Source organism: Cynara cardunculus (genome assembly GCF_001531365.2).
Source record: "Cynara cardunculus var. scolymus isolate 2C chromosome LG 17, CcrdV1, whole genome shotgun sequence".
Classification (NCBI taxonomy): Eukaryota; Viridiplantae; Streptophyta; class Magnoliopsida; order Asterales; family Asteraceae; genus Cynara; species Cynara cardunculus.
Window position 1 is genome coordinate 34,825,305 of NC_037544.1, and position 20,895 is coordinate 34,846,199.

At 32.4% G+C, this 20,895-nt stretch overlaps 2 protein-coding genes across 2 annotated transcripts; one reads left to right on the top strand and one right to left on the bottom strand.

The window, feature by feature from the left end:
- Positions 1 to 7,133: 7,133 nt before the first annotated feature.
- LOC112500017 lies at positions 7,134 to 8,087 on the top strand. The gene has a single exon (XM_025103278.1). It carries the CDS (start codon positions 7,134 to 7,136, stop codon positions 8,085 to 8,087), a length of 954 nt encoding a protein of 317 aa, XP_024959046.1.
- Positions 8,088 to 18,028: 9,941 nt separating this feature from the next.
- On the bottom strand, positions 18,029 to 19,067 carry LOC112501050 (RING-H2 finger protein ATL56-like). The gene is made up of 2 exons (XM_025104693.1): positions 18,414 to 19,067; positions 18,029 to 18,291 (listed from the first exon to the last, which is right to left on the bottom strand). The coding sequence occupies exons 1-2, from the start codon at positions 18,931 to 18,933 to the stop codon at positions 18,263 to 18,265; spliced, it is 549 nt and encodes a 182-aa protein (XP_024960461.1). The 5' UTR covers positions 18,934 to 19,067; the 3' UTR covers positions 18,029 to 18,262.
- Between the last annotated feature and the right edge of the window lie 1,828 nt (positions 19,068 to 20,895).

A 20,895-nucleotide genomic window follows, 5' to 3' on the forward strand; every position in this document is an offset into this window, starting at 1 on the left:
GTTTCTTGCAAATGCTGATGCTTGGTGGTGAGGAAGAGAAACTATGAAGGCTTATTTATTATAACAAATACACAACTGCTGTTATCATATTAAATTTGTCAACTGCTCGCAAAGACTGTTGACTTTTTCGCAGTACGGAACACGGTTGGAAGTTCCCAGGATAACGACAGGCTCATGACTATTAGCAATTACTTTTCAATCTCTACCGGTTTTGATACGTTACGGGTATGATCATAAATGAATAATATATGTTAAGAATAAAAATGCGCTAAACCAAAAACGATTAACAATCTAAAATTAAACCTAAACTATTAATAATTTGAACCTAAAACCAAACAATTAATGGTTTGAACCTAAATAATTTCGGCTATAGTTTTATATAGGTCGATAAAAAAGACATGTAAATTTGGGCCCCAAAATTTTGAAGGTCCCATTCAAAATCTCACATTTAACATACTAAATGACAGCCCTGGTTTTGATATACATTAATAAATATAGGATAACAAATTTACTTTTACGCAATATGAAAATCCTTAAAAATGGTTACAAGAATAGGACTGGTTATGTAATTATATATATATATATATATATATATATATATATATATATATAGAGAGAGAGAGAGAGAGGCCCATTCAAGGGAGAACTGATTAGTTTGTGGTAACTATGAGATCCAATCTCAACCACAAATCAACGGATAAATTAGGAAATTAATAATTATGGTAATTTGAGTTAAAATTATAATTAGAGAACATTTTAAGTATTTTAAAAAAACTCCTCTGTCCTCTCTCATCTCTCCGACCTCCAATCTCCGGCCTCCGGTGAACATTAATCCGACAGGTACCAAGTAATCACAAAGATATACAATGTGATACCCATTGTGATATACTGTGATACTAACTCAAACCTTAAAAACAAAGATACACGATGTGATACCCATTTGTGATATACTGTGATACCGATTTCACCGGAGGCCGGAGATTGGAGGTCGGAGAGATGAGAAATGGGAGAGAAGTTTTTTAAAAATACAAAATATGCCCTCTAATTATAATTTTAACTCAAACTACCATAATTATTAATTTCCTAATTTATTCATTGATTTGTGGTTGAGATTGGACCTCACAGTTACCACAAACTAATTAGTTCTCATTTGATTAGGCCCCTATATATATAATAGGGTATATTTCAAATTCAACCATGTCTATTTATATAACCAATGCAACCCATTTAATTAAGATATTTATAAAAATAAAGAGAGTTCATTTATTATGATTTGAATATTTATGTAAGATGACTAAGGTTTATTAATTATAATCAATACTTTATATTAAGAAACAATCAAAACTTTTAAGAAATCACATATTAATCAAATTAAATGGATGGTTGAGATTGAGTTATATTGATTGTACAAATGTAAAAGATTGAATAATAACTCATCTCTCTCTCTCTCTCTCTCTCTATATATATATATGTGTGTATGTATATATGTATGTATAATTTCTCGTGTCTGTATTTATTTGGTAAATTGTATTATATAGATTCAAATATGTAAAGACTTCAAATTTTTATTTAAATGTATATTTCAGCCTCTTTAATACAATTCATGTGATTTATCCTTGTGCTTATCATTCACTCCTTACAAGAAAAAGTTTAGTTTGTGACTACTTATATTTTAGTCATAACTGTGATGTTCGTGACGATAACGAAGGCCATCATACATTAATTTTAGTCACTAATATGTATTTTAGTGACAAAAGATGAAATTGGTCATCAAGTGGTCACTAATTCTTAAAAAATTTCTTTTATGAGTGTGTTTCGTTACAAAAAGTAGTAGTCATTACATTGAAAGTTCATACAAATGTAGTTGGCCAATCGACATAAGATTCATAGACGATGTAGGATGCATGGTCATTACAAAAAGTTCGCTACCAAAGAGGAGGCAACCAAACATCCCCCAACGGTGTATATTCAACGCTTGTTAGGTAAAATCTTGTGAAAAGTTTGCAAGTGAGGATAACCACTATAAATAAGATACGTTGATGAATGAAATTCCACTCGCTGCTGGCACAATTTCCATTAGTTGATATGGTAACTTTTAGAAACTTGAATCTTTCATTTCTTTCTACGTATTTACCTGAGTTACATTATAATTTTAATATCAAATATAAAAGGAGATAAGTAGAAGAAATATCAGCAATTGAACGATACAAACCGTCTCTCTCTTGCAGAATATTGATCATTTTGATTTATATGTTTTGTTTATATAGTCATTTTAGAATCTGACTGATATATATATATATATATACACACACACAAAATATTTTAAAGCATTTGACAAAAAAAATTAAAACCAATTTTTATGCATAAAGTACTGTTTATTGATGCATATTACTTAAAATTCAAGATTACAAGTAAATTGTACGTAAGTACAATTTATTAAAGCTCCATGTTTGAATTCGTGTAACTAACTTTAAATAAATATAACTAAATACAAGATAAACTTCTCAGTTTAAATATAAAATCTAAAATATAATTAGAATATTATTGAGTTCTAACATAATACTTAGTTATTATCTTTATAACAAATTATATTATTAAACCAAAAATAAATTATTTCATTATTAAATCATAATTAAATTATAATAAAAATTTTGAATTAAAGAAATTACACTGAAAAATGATAACTTTTTATATATATATCTTTTAATTTTTATGATATCTTCAAATTTGTATTTTATTAAAAAACATTAGTGTTTGCTCAAAACTACATAAAACTTTATTGTAACATTGACAGAATTAAAATCGAGATAAGTCTCGCTACATTGCATACGTACCCTTCTAGTGTGTGTGTGTGTATATATATATATATATATAAGCGATCAAATGCAAACCACTCATATTTGTACAAACCGTGCAAACCAGCCTATTGTTTAATCTTATGAAAAAAATTCATGAAATTGTTTCATATAATACTTTTTTTGATGAATTTGTTTCATATATGGTTATAAAATTGTTTTATATAATACTTGTGAAATTTTAATGAAACTGTTTCATATATTTCTCTAAAATTAATATAATGAAGATGATAATATCCATGATTAACTCCATCCACAATAAAGATGAACAAAATGGAAAACTGTGATTGGTTGAATAAGGTTTGTACGGTTTGTAACACAAACCTCCTCTCTCTCTCTCTCTCTGTGTGTGTATATATATGTATGTGTATATATATATATATATGTGGACAAGTTCATTTGTTAACTCAAATTATTGTATTAACTTTGTTAACCAATCTTGACCATTGATCTTTGAATTTTGTGGCTAAGATCATTCATGACATAAAGTGTAAATAATTGCACATATAGACAAGGTAACATAAGTGAACAATATTTATAAGGGGTATTTTGGAAAAAGATTTTAGTTGTCCATTAATGACAATGAGATGTTTTGTAACCGCTTATTAATGACAATGTGATGTTTTGTAGCTGCTCATTAATAACAATCTAACTATCCAGGAATTAATTTCGTCATCGAATCAAAACCAACAACAAGATCCTCGACATCAGATTCTTCTACAGTTTTTTTTTTGTTAATGATTCATATATGAACAAGTATTCGATATATTATGGGAATTGTTATTGTGTGAACAGGGGTGTATATGGAAAAAAGTCGTAAAGAAGAACAAATCCAATTTCATGAGTAGCAGATGAAGGGGGAAGATGGACTTAATGATGGAAAACTGTCATGGTTATCTACATTGCAATCTCAAAATTTAGAGTGTTATGTTCTGTCATCATTTTGTCAGTATGTTAATCGTTCTTATTGATATTAATTTGACCTAATAGCGATATGTTTGTTTTTAGTTTTGGATCCAAGAATAATAGAATATGCAAGTGGAATTATTTTAGATTTTCATTGTTAAAATTAGCAGGTTTTAATTTTATTACAATAACAATTGTAGTAGAAATTAATGACAATTTATACTAGTGACCCTTGTTGGCCACAACTAAACCATTAATGTCACTGAAATCATATTTAATGGACTATAATAGACGTTAATGAAACCATTATCTTTACCAATTAGTGGTCTATTTCGTGGTGTCACTAACTTTGGTCGCTAATTTAATCAAGTTAGGGATGACTTTTAACAATTTAGTGACGATATTTGGTGACTAGATTAGTCGTCATAAACAAAGTGGCCATGCTAGGTTTGTCACTAATTAGTTACCATTTTCGTACTTGGTCATTGATGCAAATTAGTGACGAACCTTTACTGACGAAAAGTGACCACCCAATTTTTGGTCACTAGACGGCCTTGCTGACTAATTTTATATTGTTAGTGACCAACTTTTTTCCGTCAAACTAATTAGAATTTTCTTATAGTGACTACAACAAAACGGCTTTTTAGGATGCCCAACTGTCCATGGACGTCCATATATAAAAAATACACATCATGTATTACAGCGTTATAGTAAATTGTTAGAAAATGAACATAGTTTCTTGATAATGTGTTACCTCCCAACCCATACATCTAAGGTGGAAAATGAAAGATGATGTGTTTCATGGATCCAACTTTTGCAAAGAAACAATTACAATAACAATATTAGGTTTGTATTTTTACCGTCAGTTAGTTAGTTAGTTCAAAGATGTCAGATACCATGGTTACCAGATTAAAACTAACGATTATCGTTCCTTCAAAACTTTTTATGATTTCATAACGAATATGGATATTAATCGATTGCTTTCAACCAATGAACATTTTTTATGTGGATAATTGGTTTTAATTTAATGTTTGGTTAATTAATTCACTTAGTTGGAATATGGATGAAAACTTGATTCTCAACTTAGCGAATTGGTTGATAACGTACGGTCCTAACATGAAAATAGTTAGGATGTAGGCCGGAGCAAAATGCTTATATTCCAATATTTCTATCCTACAAAGTAGGTGCATGCGAGTTTGTTTTGAAAGGGTTTTTCTACCTTGATAGAGAGTCAAAGTATTTAACATAACAAATACTCATTATAACTGGAATCCATGGCATTACCTTATCTTCGTAAGCTTTCATTTTTATGTCGTGTTATTTTTTATTCAATTTAATAAGATTATCATTAAATCCATGATTCCATAGTTAACTCGTGCTCTAGAACAAGTATGTGTTTAGTCCATCAACTCCATGTGATCACCCATATGCTACACTTCCCATTAGGGATTTAAGGGTGCTCATGGGTTGGGTTGAAGACATTTGAACAACCCAACCCAATGTTTGCGGTTTGAGAAATCATAACTCAACCCAACCCAAACCAAAGTGTAACCCAAACCAACCCGTATGGGTTGGTCGGGTTGATACATTAAAATATTCTCTAACCTTGAATATGTTATTTATCTACTCATAATTTCTTTTTCATCATCAACCATTTGATACAACTTATCCATAACATTCAGTTAATTTTCTCAATTTACATATATATGTTCAAAGTTACTGAACATATATACGAATGAGTTATATAGAGATGTGAATATATTGAAAATATGTGTATATGAAAAACATACATTATAGTGTAATTGTCTAATGTATATATTAATACAAATTCAACAATCATATTAAACCCAAGAAATAAAAGGATATTGGGTTCATCGGGTTGGGTTGGGTTCAAATAATAGTAACCTAATATCAACCCAATACCTACAGTTTGACAATTTTACAACTCGATTAGACATTGGATTGCTTCCGGTTGGGTTATTTCCTATTGGGTTGGGTTGGGTTGGCTTGATCGGGTTTTTGAGCACCCCTACTTCCCATACGATAATTTAAAACTTACAATTCTTGCCTTTTCAGGATATTTATAATTTTCTTGTATATACACAAAGAAATAAAAGTAAGTATAAGTATATAATACTTACTTTTATACGATACAAGATTAAATTACAAGTATCAAAATATAATTGTAGTATATATTGGTGCAACATGACTATTTGGTCTAAACAATAAATGTAGTGTATATTTTGCTGCAACATTATTATCTCTTCCAAATAATAATTGCAATGTATATATTTCTACACACGACAACAAAATTGGGTTTATAGGACACCTTCAATCTCTAAGCGTCCTAATAGATCGCTTTATAGGACTTAATTTATAGGACCAAAATATAAAACGTCATATCTAAAGGTCTTGTAATAAGTTTATATGACGCTTTTGCACGTCTTAACAAGTGTCGCATTAGCAAAAATGTCCTATAAACTCAATTTTTATAGGACATTTGATTTTATATGACAGTTTTTCAAATAGTGTTCTATAAAGTTTCTAATTTGACGCTTTATATTAAAAGTGTCCTAAAAAACTTATTACGACGTCGTATAAACTTATTACATCGCCTTTAAATATGATGCTTTATTTCCTTGGTCATATAAACTAAGTCTTATAAAGAGGTCTATTAGGACGCTTAAAAATTAGGATTGTCCTATAAACCCAATTTTGTTGTAGTGACAACGTAAAAATTGCAGTGTATATATTACTATAACATTATTATTATTATTATTTCGTCTAAATAATAATGCTTTCATATGTACTTGACCCGAACATGTCTAATTCTTATTCAAATACGTGATTAATTATCGTTTATTTGCTCTTTGTGTATGACTCTATATACACAATTTCATGTGTTATTAGTTGTATCGTTACATCGTAATCCTAGAACCACATCAACTTTGGTCTTCCATTCAATTTCTTTGACCTTAACCCAAACTATAATTTAACAACCAATCTATTCTATCACTAAATTAATTACCAAAAGTCTCCGACGTATTCTGCAATTTATGGTTTGCTAAATTAAGCCGTGGCCGGCAAGTCATAGTCATCATTCCAGAAGCACTTTTGAAAACGTCATGAAGACGAAATGCTTCTAAAATTGAAGTCCAACAATGAAACATTATTAAAGTGTTGCGAAAATGCTTAAAATATTTAATTATGTAATTAACCGCGTTTTGTCTCGTCTTTTCTTGAAGTAATCAACCCTTTTGTTATCAGTGTTTCTTCAAAGAAAAACCAGTTGATAATGACTAGGCCAGAAGCACCTCTATAAAACTCAAAACCACGATGAAGTTTAACCATAAAAAAAGCAACCATTAAGAGATGGAGAACAGTTTTCCCCAATACCAATCTTCTTTAGGGTTCTTTGGAATCATCAGGGAGTCTCTGAAAACCACAAGCAGAAATGGGAAGCTGCTCCTTCCAATCCTACTCTTTGTGTTTCTTGCATGCTCTCAGTTAGATTTTGCTCAGAAGTATATACTTGCACCTGTGGCTAAAGATTTTGTGTTGCAGTTGGCTAAACACCCAAATATGGTTCATGACCTCACTTACAACATCGATCAAACCACTTATGTTGGTGCACTTGATGACGTTCGTGAAATACTTCTTGTCAAACTCTTGATCCTGGTCATTTCTTCTGTCATTTCACTAGTTTTCTTGGTAGCCACAGTTTCTTCTTCATCAGAAGCTTACACTGCCAAAGTATTAAGCCCAAAAGACTTATTCTTGAAAATAAAAACAAGTTGGAAAAGACCATTGGTCACCAGTTTTTACATGATTTTGCTCACTTTGGGTATCATCTGTCTTTACATAATTTCAATTGGCATAACCTCCATCTTGGCAGTGAATTCATGGGCGGTTTTGTTTTTTGGAGCTGTCACTCTTTCGATCCCAGTTTGCTACTTCTATGTAGCTGCCCTTTGGATGGTAAGTGTGGTTGTTTCGGTTTTAGAAGATGGTTTTGTTGGTATTAAAGCGATTGGGAGGGCCGCAGAGCTGATGAAAGGCAAAAAACTACAAGCGTCGCTGATGATGGTTCTTTATGCCATGTTCTATGTCGTCGTTCATATGACGGCTAATGCCCTTACAAGCTATAATCTGAGCCGGAGCACACGGTTGGCTATCACCATTCCTTTCACAAATGGATTGTTCTGCTTGTTGAAACTCTTTATGTTTGTGGTTTATACTATTTTCTACCATGAACGAAAAACAAGCCATGACCAGAAGGAAGGGAAAGGCTTTTATGTTCCTATTGCTGCTGGTGATCAAGCTTAGCCTCTGTATCGCGTTTGCCAAAACATTTAAGTAAATAAAGGCTAGCCTATTTCGATCGTGTATCAAAAATCGTCTTCAATATATGATTACTCATCTTTTCCGTTTTTTCCCCTATAATGGCAATTTATATCATGTTTTTAAGTTTGATTATAGTCCAAAATCTTCAAACTGCCCTATCAAACTGTTGTGGTGACCTTCTGAGACAAGACATCATGGCTATATTAATTTTAGTTTCCCCATCAAAGAGAGTTGAAAAATACACAAAAAATTTATCTGATCAAATTTCAATAGCAATCAATGATCTTGAGACAAATCAACTCTTGAATTCTTGCTGGGCATGCACCTTGTCAGTAAGATGTGAAGCTGTTCACTCTGCTTTCCTGGTTCAGAAAATGGACTCGCTTACTCCATATGCATCAGTTTCCATGACAAACGATCTCACAGATTAAGATGAGCTCGGCCAACACCTTTTCACCCTTTTTAACAACCAAAATATATCAAGGTGTGGGCTGAACCTTACTTTCATGTTTCTGGAACATTAACAAGATTAAAGGACAGTATATTCTCATTGCTAGTTACAGATTTAGGAGATATCAGTGAAGTTGCCATTTGGTTTATTGCCATTCAACTCAACAGTGAATTAAAACTAACATTTTACATAATGATTTATGAGACACATATTGGAGTCAGAAACTAAGGGTTTGTATTACTAAGGCACTTCTAGTTGAATGTTGAAACTATTTCTATATCATATTATTCATATATTCCTGTTGAATCCCTTTGATAAAAAAGGAAAATGCTTATGTCCAGACAAGAACCAAATCAAACTAAATTAATACCACCCCATGTACCGGCTATGGAGGGTAAGATGTGTAAAGATCTGACTTCTATCCAAGGAGTAGGACTATTTCCATGAAAACTCAGACTTGTGCAAAGTGCGAGAAAGAGAGAGAGATTGGGAGGAATTGTGGTTCCCTCAAAGTATCTAAGCAAATCAGACTGTTCATTTTCTTTGATTTAAGCCCAAGCTATTTTACAGCTATCCAATCTATTCCAATTGTATTAGGAAGTATACTACTTATTGTTAGTAATTGCTGATTTATATATCCCATGGATGGTGAATCGTCATGGATCCAAGAACAGTTGTTTTTAACCATTGAAAACGACCTACAAACCAATCAGGGTTTCCTTCTAGAAATTCAATTATTCGGTGTTCTACAATATAACTAGATTATAGCGTTAGTTTTAAGGAACATGGATTGCAATATACGTCAAGTTGAATTCCAATGAATTATGAGAATGTGGATTGTGCACAACTTTGCATAAAAATACGTGTGCATAGGGATTATATGTATAACTTTATGTGTGTAAGCCAACAACAAGAGATACCTTGTCTCCCAATGTCTTTACTGTTGATCTTTGTCAGAAATGACAAAACTGACAAGGCCATAAAACTCGATTTTCGAAGGAAGATTAATCATCTTAATCACAAACATCAAAATGGAGAACAAATTCAAACCACAATCCCAATCCTCTTTAGGGTTACTTGGAATCTTCAGGGAGTCTTGTAAAGCCACAAGTAAAAACAGGAAGCTGCTGGTTCCAATCCTAGTTCTTGTGTATCTTTCGATCTCTGAGTTAGATGTTGTTCAGAATTATATACTAGCACCAATCGGTGAAAATATTGAGCTGCAGTTGGCTAGAAACCCACGGATATGTGATGACATCAGTTATAATCTCGATAAACCCACTTGTCGTGGTGTCATCGACAACATCCTCGAGTTTTTCCTTGTCAAAGTCATGTTCCTAGCCTTTTCTTCAATCATTCTACTCGTTTTCTTCGTTGCCACGGTTTCGTCCACATATGAGGCTTACAATGCCAAAGTATTAGGCCCAAAAGAAATGTTCTTGAAAATAAGAACGAGTTGGACAAAGCCATTAGTCACTAGCTTTTACATGATCTTAATCACGTTGGGCATCGTTTGTCTTGCCTGCATTTCGGCACTTGTAGCCGCTATCTCGACAGTAAATTCATGGTCACCCTATTACTTTGGAGGCATCACTGTTTTGATCTCAGTTTGGTACTTTTATGTGGCTGCCCTTTGGATAGTAAGTGTGGTTGTTTCGGTTTTAGAAGAAGGTTTTTTTGGTGTTAAAGCAATTGAGAGAGCTGCAGAGCTAATGAGTGGCAAAAGGCTACAAGCTTTTGTTTTGATGATTCTTTTTGCTATTCTTTTTGCTATTTCTTATGTTGTCATTGATCAGATGGATGAATTCCTTACTACAAGCTATGATCTAAGCAAGAGCACACAGCTAGCTATCACCATTTCTTTCACAAACGGATTGAATTCCTTGTTGACGCTCTTTATGTTCGTGTCGTTTACTGTTTTCTACCAAAAACGGAAAACAAGCCATGATGAGAAGGAAGTTAAAGGCCTCTATCTTCCCGTTGCGGCTGGCGAAGCGTAGAGAAAACAACTGTAATGTCGTTCCCGAGCCACCATGTTGCAGTAAATAATGAGCGGACCATTTCGATCACACGTCAATTGTGTATTTTTGTAATTACACGTGTCCGTTTGAACTCAATTCCCTATAATGGTGTGTTAGTTAAATAAGAATAATTATGTTTCTAACCCTATATAATATATATTGTAGATTTCTATAACGTCTTGATCACCAGCCGTCCTTGGAATAATCAAACCATTAGTTATCAGGGATTGGAATCAAAGCTAGTTGACAATGGCTAAAGTGTCAGACCAATATCCCCTCAGCTCTAGAATACTCAAACTTTGATGAAGCTTGATAATCTAAATCAGAAACATCAAGATATGGAGAACAAATCCATCCCGCAACCCCAATCTTCTTTAGGGTTCTTAGGAATCATATGGGAGTCTGTCAAAACCACAAGCAATAACTGGAACCTACTGGTTCCAATCCTACTTCTTGCGGTTCTTTCATTCTCTCTGTTAGAATTCGCTCAGGAACATATACAAGCACCCTTCATTAGAGATTTTGTGTTGCAGTTGGCACAACACCCACACATGCGTCATGATCTCCGTCGTAAACTTGATTTAATCACTTATCGTGGTGCACTCGACGACGTTCTTGAGGTTGTTATTGTCAAACACTCCACCATAGCCTTTTCTTCTATCACCAAACTACTTTTCTTGATTGCCACAGTTTCATCTTCATATGAGGCTTACACTGCGAAAGAATTAGGTCCCATAGACATGTTCTTGAACATAAGAACAAGTTGGAAAAGGCCATTACTCACTAACTTTTACATGATCTTAATCACTTTGGGCATCAGTTTTCTTTACATCACTTCTTATGGCATAACCACCTTCTTGATAGCAAAACCATGGTCTTTTTTGTTCTCCAGAGCTATCACTCTTTCCATCCCAGTTTGCTACTTCTATGTGTCTTCCCTTTGGATGGTAAGCGCGGTTGTTTCAGTTTTAGAAGAAGGTTTTGGCGGTAGTAAAGCAATTCAAAGAGCTGCAGAACTAATGAACGGAAAAACGCTACAAGCTTCGCTGATGATGGTTCCTTTTCTTGTTGCCAATGGTGTTGTTTTTCATATGATTCGTACCCTTATAAGCTACAATCTGATCAGAAGGACCCGATGGCGGGTTATTTCGATTTGTTTGTCAAACGGATCGGAGTGCTTGTTTAAACTCTTTATGTTTGTGGTGTATACTGTTTTCTACCATGAACAAAAAACACAAGTGAAAGGCCATAAGTTATCTTTCCATTGCTAGCTACTAGTGAAGCTTAATGAACACTACCACGTCTGATTCATCAGGTGTTTTTATCTTGTATCAAAAGTTGCCGTACTTTAATTTCTATATATAATCACGGATCTTTTCCATAGTTTCTTCGAGTGGCAAATTAGCAGTCATGTTTTTAACTTAATACAGTAGATGCCCCAATCAAAAATCCAAAGTATCCATTGCATAACCATGCCGATCCGTGCAAATACATCATGTGTTGTGGGAATAAGCCGCAAGTAAACAACCAAAAGAGTTGTGCGAATAAGCCAATTGTCCCGTTAAGCTCTAAGTAAACAAATCCTAAGTGTCATAATTATTGACTTTTCATATTATCAAACAACTATGTCTTATATAAAAGTATTAAAATAAGTTTATAGGATGTTTTTTGACGTCTTAACAAGTTTTTTGGGTTGTTTTTGAAATAGTGTCTTTTTAATTTCTTATAAGATATTATTCAAAAATATGTCTTGTATAAGCAAGTGTTCGATTAGCAAGTATCCTATAAAAAATTATTCATGGGCAGTTCTCCAGAGTGCCTTAGAAAAAAATTGGTTACCATGACATTTTTTTTTAAAAGTGTCGTAATAAATTTGTTAACACACCCAAAAACATATTATAAACTTACGTAACACTTTTACATATATAAAACGTATAATTATTTGATGATGGTTAATTTAGCTAATAATCTCACATTACAACAAAAGTGGGTTTATAGGACACCATCAATCTCTAAGCGTCTCAATAGACCGCTTTATATGACTTAATTTATAGGACCAAAATATAAAGCGTTCTATCTAAAAATGTTGTAATAAATTTATATGACGCTTTTTGCTAGGGGTGATCATAGGCGGGTACCCGCCCTTTTTGACAGGAACCGGAACCGGAACCGGCGGTTCTTGAGATATTGGAACCAGAACCGCCGGGAACCGGTTCCGGTTCCGGATACCCGCTTCCTAAAATATTAAAATTTTGTTATTTAGAAATAAAAAATAAAACGTTGCCAAAACACTAAATAAATAAGCAAGAATACAAATTATATATAATAATGGTTACAAATATTGTTTAACGATTACAAACCATAATAGACTAATAGAAAATGTTCAAAGTTTAACGATTACATACTATAATGGTAAATTTTCAAAGTTTAACGATTACATACTATGATGAATCCAAGTGAACACACAATTTAAAAAAATACGAATCATTCTATATGAAGAATTTAGATGAAGAATGAAGATGACGGCGTGCTTTCAAGATGTAAACCTAATATAAATTTGGTATTAAAAAATAATAATAATTTTTTTATTTAAAAATACCGGGTACCCGGCGGGTAACGGTTCCGAAAAATTGAGAACCGGAACCGGAACCATTCTCAATTGGTTCCGTATTTTAGGAACTGGAACCAGAACCACTCATATCGGTTCCGGTTCCGGAACCGGCGGTTCCAAGGCAGTTCCGGTTCCATAGCCGGGTACCCGGTTCCGCTGCTCACCCCTACTTTTTGCCGTCTTAACAAGTTTTTTAGAACATTTTTTAATACAAATTGTCACATTAGCAGCTTTATAGGACATTTCTTATAAAATGTCATATAAACTCAATTTTTTATAGGACATTTGTTTTTATAGGAAGTTTTTCAAATATTGTCTTATAAAGTTACTAATGGGACGTTTTATATTAAAAGTGTCTTAAAAAACTTATTATGACATCAAAAAACATCATATAAACTTATTACAACGTCTTTAGAGATATGATGTTTTATTTTTTGATCCTATAAACTAAGTCTTATAAAGAGGTCTATTAGAACGCTTAGAAATTGAGAGTATCCTATAAACCCGATTTTGTTGTAGTGTCAACTTCTGATCTTCTTTTCATAGACATGGATTTCATGACTTCTATATATCACAACATCTAACTGCATTTTCTCTATGCTCTTTTATTGAAGACACGATAGGCGTTGTTCTTTGTTGAATATTGGAGGAATATGACTTCATCACTTTCACCCATAAAGTATGCCTTTTGGTTTCATGCTATTAACTACGATTAAAAGACAGAAATATTTAACATATGGCTTCAATTCTTAAGTTTTCCAACTTTCAACAAATCCATTGTAAATTTTTTTGGATAAGAAATTGACAACCAGATTTTGAGAGGTGTTAATTAGCGTTCAATATCGGTTAAAGGGTTGTTTGTTTACCTCCTAATAGTTTCATTAAGAAGCAGCCTCTGAATCGTTAAGAGGTGAATCTTGTTTGGCAAAAAAAAAAGATTTGTTTCTTAATGGTTCTAAAACCCTCTGAATGATTTTGTATCATGGGCCTCCCTTAACCATTCAACACCCAAATTCTATTATAAACAATTATATTTCATTTTGCACTACATCATAAGAGTCTCTTAATCATTCTGACCACTTAATCATTTTGCACCAAATCATTCAGCAACTGTCAAACAACCTCTTAGATTTGGACATCATGTCTTGAATATCATGTTCAAACCCCCTTCTCTTTTGAAGAGTAATTTAAATGGGTTTCACATATTTTCACGAAAAATTATATAAGAATTTTGTTGCAACAAAACCAATTTTTGAAGATAAAAATAAAGTTATCTAACCATCACCAACATAAGTTTTGTTGTAGTTTTCGTTCAAATATGCATTCAAAGTCGGAATCTAAAATCATGTCTAAGGAGTCGTTTACTCAAACGCTATACTCGGCTAAGCGATTACTTGGTAAGCGTTTACCGACTTGATAAGTGCTTACTGATAAAAGTCGACGCTTTTAACTTACTTTACCAGGTAAAAATTATATTTTTTCGTCCCAAAATAAATGTCCACAATTAAAAAATGAAACATAGTTTTAAGCCTCCATAATTATCCATTTTTTGTTGATGAAATGACATATTTACCCATATTTAATTTCTCTCTCTTCATAATTCTTAAATATTTGTTCATTAATTAAGAGTAAATTGAGAATTTGGTTATTTACTTTTGAAAGTATGCACTTATTTTTAGGACAAATATTAATAGAAATGCAAACACTTATTTTGGAAAAGAGAAGGTAGTTCATTAAAACGTTACCATATGTAACAATTTACTTGATAAACGTTTACTGGGTAATTACCAGGTAAAACTCATCGCTCTCACTACCGGGTAAAACTCTTCATCTTTGTCATAGCTCTTACAGGGGTTTTCGGCCCTTATCATGTTCATCCGACAAAATAAATAACCTGATAAACTCATATTGGGTAAGCCTTCAGTAAACAGTTCCTAAATTTTGAAAGATCTATTTTTCAAAAGTTCCATATTTTACATATCTATAGTAAAGATCATTTCAAATAAAGTTTAATTTTTTTAAAGATATGGCTTTCTATAAACTTAGTATATATATTCAATTTTTGTTTAAAAAATTGTAATATATTTTCTTAATTGCATAAAAAATATAGATAATGTGATGCCTGGTTATCGGTTAAAAAGTTTGGGGTTATTTTTTATTAATGATGGAAAGTTGAGGGATTTGATGTGTTAGTATGCTTAAAATATGTTTTAACTCTCACCGCCTCTTGATTGTTTATGCTTGTTATTATGAGATAATTGTTTATCTCATTGGAATGGTAAGTGGGTAAAAAGGTAAAATTTCTCTGTGTGTTGATTGAGCCGAGAAAAACAGAAGCAGTCAAAGAAGGAAAGAAAGAAGTTGATTTCTATTATTAATTCCTGGAATTGTTGTTGTTTAAAGTTTGCATATCATTGTGATTATATGGTGAGTTTTAATTTATAATCATCTTACTGTGTTAAAACAGAACCGTATGGTTCTTTACGTGGGAAAATTTTGAGACCGTTATATGTTATATTTAGCATAATTTCGTATGTTGATATGTTTATATCAAATAATTGGAATAATTGTGGCATAATCAGAAGATGTGTATTTTGGGATAAGGGTGACATAATAAGGAGAGACGTATTTTGGGATAAGAGTAGCATAATCAGGAAAGGCGTATTGTGATATAAGGGTGGCATAATCAACCGAATGTGAAAACTGAGATTTTGATCATATGATAATCTGTTGTCGCATCTTTATGATGCGATAACTTTGGGTCATCGCACCTGTGTGATGCGATGACTTGGGTTATCGCATCATATTGATGCGATGAGTGGCTTTTGTCGCATCTTATTGATGCGAGAAAGGAGTTTTGTCGCATCCTTGTGATACGACAAATTGAGTTGTCGCATCAGGTGTGTTTATCACATACATTGGATGCGATGAGATGAGTCCTCGCACTGGTGTGTTGCGAGGAAATGGGGTTGTCTCACCCATATGATACGAGGAAATTTTGGTTATATCTTTTTTTATGCGATGAGTTTATGTATAATGCAACAAATTAATGGGTTATTTTCTTATTTGATGCGATAAATGGGTGTTGTATCATCTTATTGATGCAACAAAAGAGGTTTGTTTTGATAAAACGTTGTTTATTTATTATTTATACAAATATGAGTTTTATAAAAATGCTTTGCTGATTTTCACCTTTGTAATTGCAATCAAAGGGATTTTTCACTAGACTAATGGTCTAACCTTCATTTTGTTGTTTTAAAATGTGCATTACAAGTCGGGCACAATCGGTTGATCAAGGGAAGGAAAAATTATGAAGATTTTATGATTTGTTTGCATGTGGAGTTTGAGATGATATGTTAATATTGTACTTGAATACTTGTTATGTATACAAGTTTTGTACTGATCTTATGTGAAAAAATTTGGTAACTACTTTTGTAATGTAGTTTTTCTAGATATTAAGACCAAATATGTTATATATATGAAATACATGATTATATACAAATGTAATCTTAAAATATTACAGATAATTCTTTAAAATAGAGTTTTAAAAAATATATTTCATAAAATTGTAGTTAAAAAAAATACAATACATTTTGATACAAGTACGGACAATGTAACATTTCTTGAAATTGTCAAAGTAGTTTCAAAAGTAAAACAAACATTTGTTTATATTTTTCGGTTTCAAAATAAATGTATATAATTAAATAATATATAATTTTTGACGTGTATAATTATTATATTTTTTAATTAATTAAATTACAACTTTATTTTTATTTAATTTCTTTCTTTTGACAACTCTAAAATATTTATGCATTAGTTAAGGGTATATTTGATATTTTACTTATCTATTTTTTAAATTGAACACTTGTTTTGGAACTACCATAAATAAAAAATTGAACAATTGTTTTTCGACGGAAAGTACTATTTATTATTTATAAAATAAGTTAAATTTACATACAAAGATTTTTATGAGACTTATTTTTTATGAGTTGAATTATAAGACACTCCTTACATGAAATATCTATCACTAAAACAAACACTATTAAGGGGTGTCTGAAATTGTTTATAAAAATAATTTATTGACTTTTTTCGGTGTGACACCGATAATAAACATTTTTTAGTGTTTGGATAAACAACTTATATCGGTATCAAATCGGTAATAAGAAATTTTTGAAGAAGTTAAAGTCTTCTGACTTATAATAAATTGATAACTGCTTTTATAGAAAAACATAAGTTGTTTTAAATAACAATCTCAAACACCCCTAAAAATGTATATATTTGTTATGAAACTCTCTTAAATGCGTGTAAACACTTATAAATAATTCGTCAAAATTGATTCTAATTGTGATTTTTGTGAGTCAAATACTAAAAATAAAAAAAATCGTAAGAGAAATGGAAGCAAGAATACAGTCAACGTTCAAATTTATCCATGCTTTAACATCTTTATATACAAGATTTTCAAAGCATAACAAAAAACATATGGAAAATTACCTAAAATAACTATTTTATATACGATGCACTAATAAAATGACTACTTTTTAAAGACTTTTTACAAAAATGGCCACTAAAATCGCTTCTGGAGGGAGATTTTAACTATTTTGGGACGATTTTGACTGTAAAGTACGGATGAGTTCCTCGTGTATATTATTTGGGGAAAAAATCAGATATATATGAAATCGCCCTCATTTTGTACAAATCATCCCGATGGACGATTTTGACCTCTATTCCGTATTGACAACTTATAATGCATCAATAATGATTTGACGAGACATGGAATCCAAAGAAAAGAATAAAAAAGGAAAAGTAACCTTTTTTTATAATGGAAGAAAAAGGACCTAACCCATAACCCGAAATACAAAACATAACCAGTACCAAGCCATGAAGTCCCTGGAGGACAGTGTACAACTTCGACTTCATAATTTACAACTCTCTAAAGCATTCCTGCTCTTGATTTCGCTATTTCTCTTCCTCAAACCCAAAGAGTGCAATCACAAGGTTAAAGTCTCCGAATTGCATCAAATTGAATTTCACTCTTTCCAGGAACATCATGTGCAAATAGATCCAAAACTAATATTCAAACCAGATCAAGATTCAAACAACTCACTGCAAGAACTAAAAAGCTTGAATCTTTCTTTGAACTAAAACAGCATATATTTACATGAAAACAGAAGTCGAATTGGGAAAACGATCATGAAGATTCTAGTAACCAACCCCTATCTGCCTACCTGCACCAATTACCCACAAGAATTTACAGTCATCGTCACTGTCAATCGGATCCGACGACCGATCAACTTCCAGTCGAACCCGTCTCCGGCAAACGGGACAATTTGGCACCTTGGTTAGCCATGAATCCACACAGTCTGCGTGAAATACGTGATCACACTCCGGAAGCAATCGGCAGAACTCTCTTTCTTTGAAATTCTCCAAGCAAATCGAACAGTCACCGGAGGAGGAGGAGGAGGAGTATTGAAACGGAGGGAGGTGGGTCTGTAAGTCGAGGAGAGAGTAAGAGGAGGTGGGTGGTGGGGTGATATTTCGGCTGCGGCGACGGCCGTGGAAGAAGCAGGCCACGAGAAGGACGTGAAGTAGGATGATGGCAGCAAGGCCGAGGAAGATGAGGAAGAGAGAGAGTATAAGGGACATAACGATGAACTTAAGAAAGATTGACAAGAGTTTTGGGTGGCGTTTGGGTGGTGAATGGTGGCGGTGGGTGTCATAATTGCGGTGGCGATTGGTGTTTGGCATGTCAAATTGTGAAAGAAACGAGATAGGAGAGACTGGATTATAGATTGGAATTTGAGAATGGTAGTGACGAATTGGTATGGTTAGAGAGAGAAAGTGGTGGTGGTGGTGGTGGTTTGAAGAGAGAGAAAGTGGTGGTGGTGGTGGTGGTGGTTTGAAGAGAGAGAAGCGGAGGCGAACAGATGTTGATGGGGACTTGAATCCAGGAGTTTAATACTGAGGGCTTTGTTGGTTTAGATCGAGTGCGACACATTTAATGTCAGCAATCAAGAGTGTGAAGAGACAGATACCACATAGAATTTTGAGTGAATTACACTTTTGGTCCTTGTGATTTCATTCTTTACCATTTGAATCCTTGGCGTTAACTCCATTGGTAAATATTACTCCTTCCCCTAATTTTCTTTTTTTAAAAGTTTAAAAATATATAAGCATTATATTTTGTATATGTGTGTCTGCGTATATATAAAAGGGGTAATTTAAGAATGAAGTGATTAGTTTGTGATAACTGTGAGATTTAATTTCAATCACTAATTAATAGTTAAATTAAGAAAATAATAATTTTGGTAATTTGACTTAAATTTTTAATTAAAGGGCATTTTAGGTATTTTAAAAATCTTATATATCCTTTATTATCTCTTTGTCGAACTTTATTCTGATGAACCTTATTCCGACAAACACATGATGCACACTGTAATACGCTTCGTAAAATAACGAAAAGCACACAGTGTGATACACTTAGTAAAGCAACATTACCTGATATGTTGCATTACACTTCGTAAAACAACAAAAATATATTGTGATACACTTGGTATAACAACAAAAATATATTGTGATACACACAATGATACCAGATCTGGTTGATGAATCCAACTGTGATACCAATGTGTTACCATTGTATTACACTTGACGGTACATCTCCAAAGAGATCTAGGTTACATCCAAAAACTTTACATCTTCTGCGTTACATTTCCGACGGTATATGGTTACATCTCTTGCAAGATCTGGGTTACGTCCCCAATCTAAAAAGAGATCTAAACAAAAACTAGAAACCGAAAACCGATATGTGTGTGTAGAAACCAGATCTCTTGGGATATGAAAAACCGAAAACGGTCTGGGTTGTTCAACATTGGGAGTCAACTGGTGAAGGTGAGAGTTGAGGAGATGATGGTCGGTGGTTGGAGATGGATAGAGAATAAGAAGCAGTGGTGGCCGAAGATGGGCGAAGAAGGAGGCATCAGATGGTGTTGGACAAAGGGATCGGTGTAAAGTGTCGCACCGGAGAGAAAACACGTTTTGACCGGCATGGGGAAAGATGGTCATAGCTGGTGATCTCGTCCATTCTAATATATATATACACACACACACACATTTATTTCAAAATTAGAATATTAATCTAATTAAAAGTAAATTGAACACAAATTACTAATTTATCTTTCTACTTATTTTAAGAAAAATATTAATTATATAGGTCTAATCAAATGAGAACTAATTAGTCTGTAATAATTGTAAGATCCAATATGAGCCAATCATTTAAGATAATTAACATTTTTTTAAATAAAAAGAGTAAATTAGTAATTTGTGTTGATTATTCAATATATTTTAATTAGTTTAATCTTCCAATTTACTTTAATTACTTTAATCTATACTATCTTATTAAACAAATTTAACAAAATTCTTAAAGTCTTAAAATACTAAATGACCAAAATACCCTTTATACTCACTTTTTCACTTTGGGGTTTTCTAACCCCACCCCCTCCTACACTCTTCCCCCTACATTTTCTATACCCCCTCCTACATATTATTTTTCAATTTTAACCTTTTGATATTTTCAGTTTTGACCCTTCAACTTTTATAATATTTTGTTATTATATTTTTTATGTTTCTAATTTTTAATATAGATTATAATTATATAAATTAATTAATTTTATATTATTATTAATTAATAAAGTATTAATATTTTTTTAA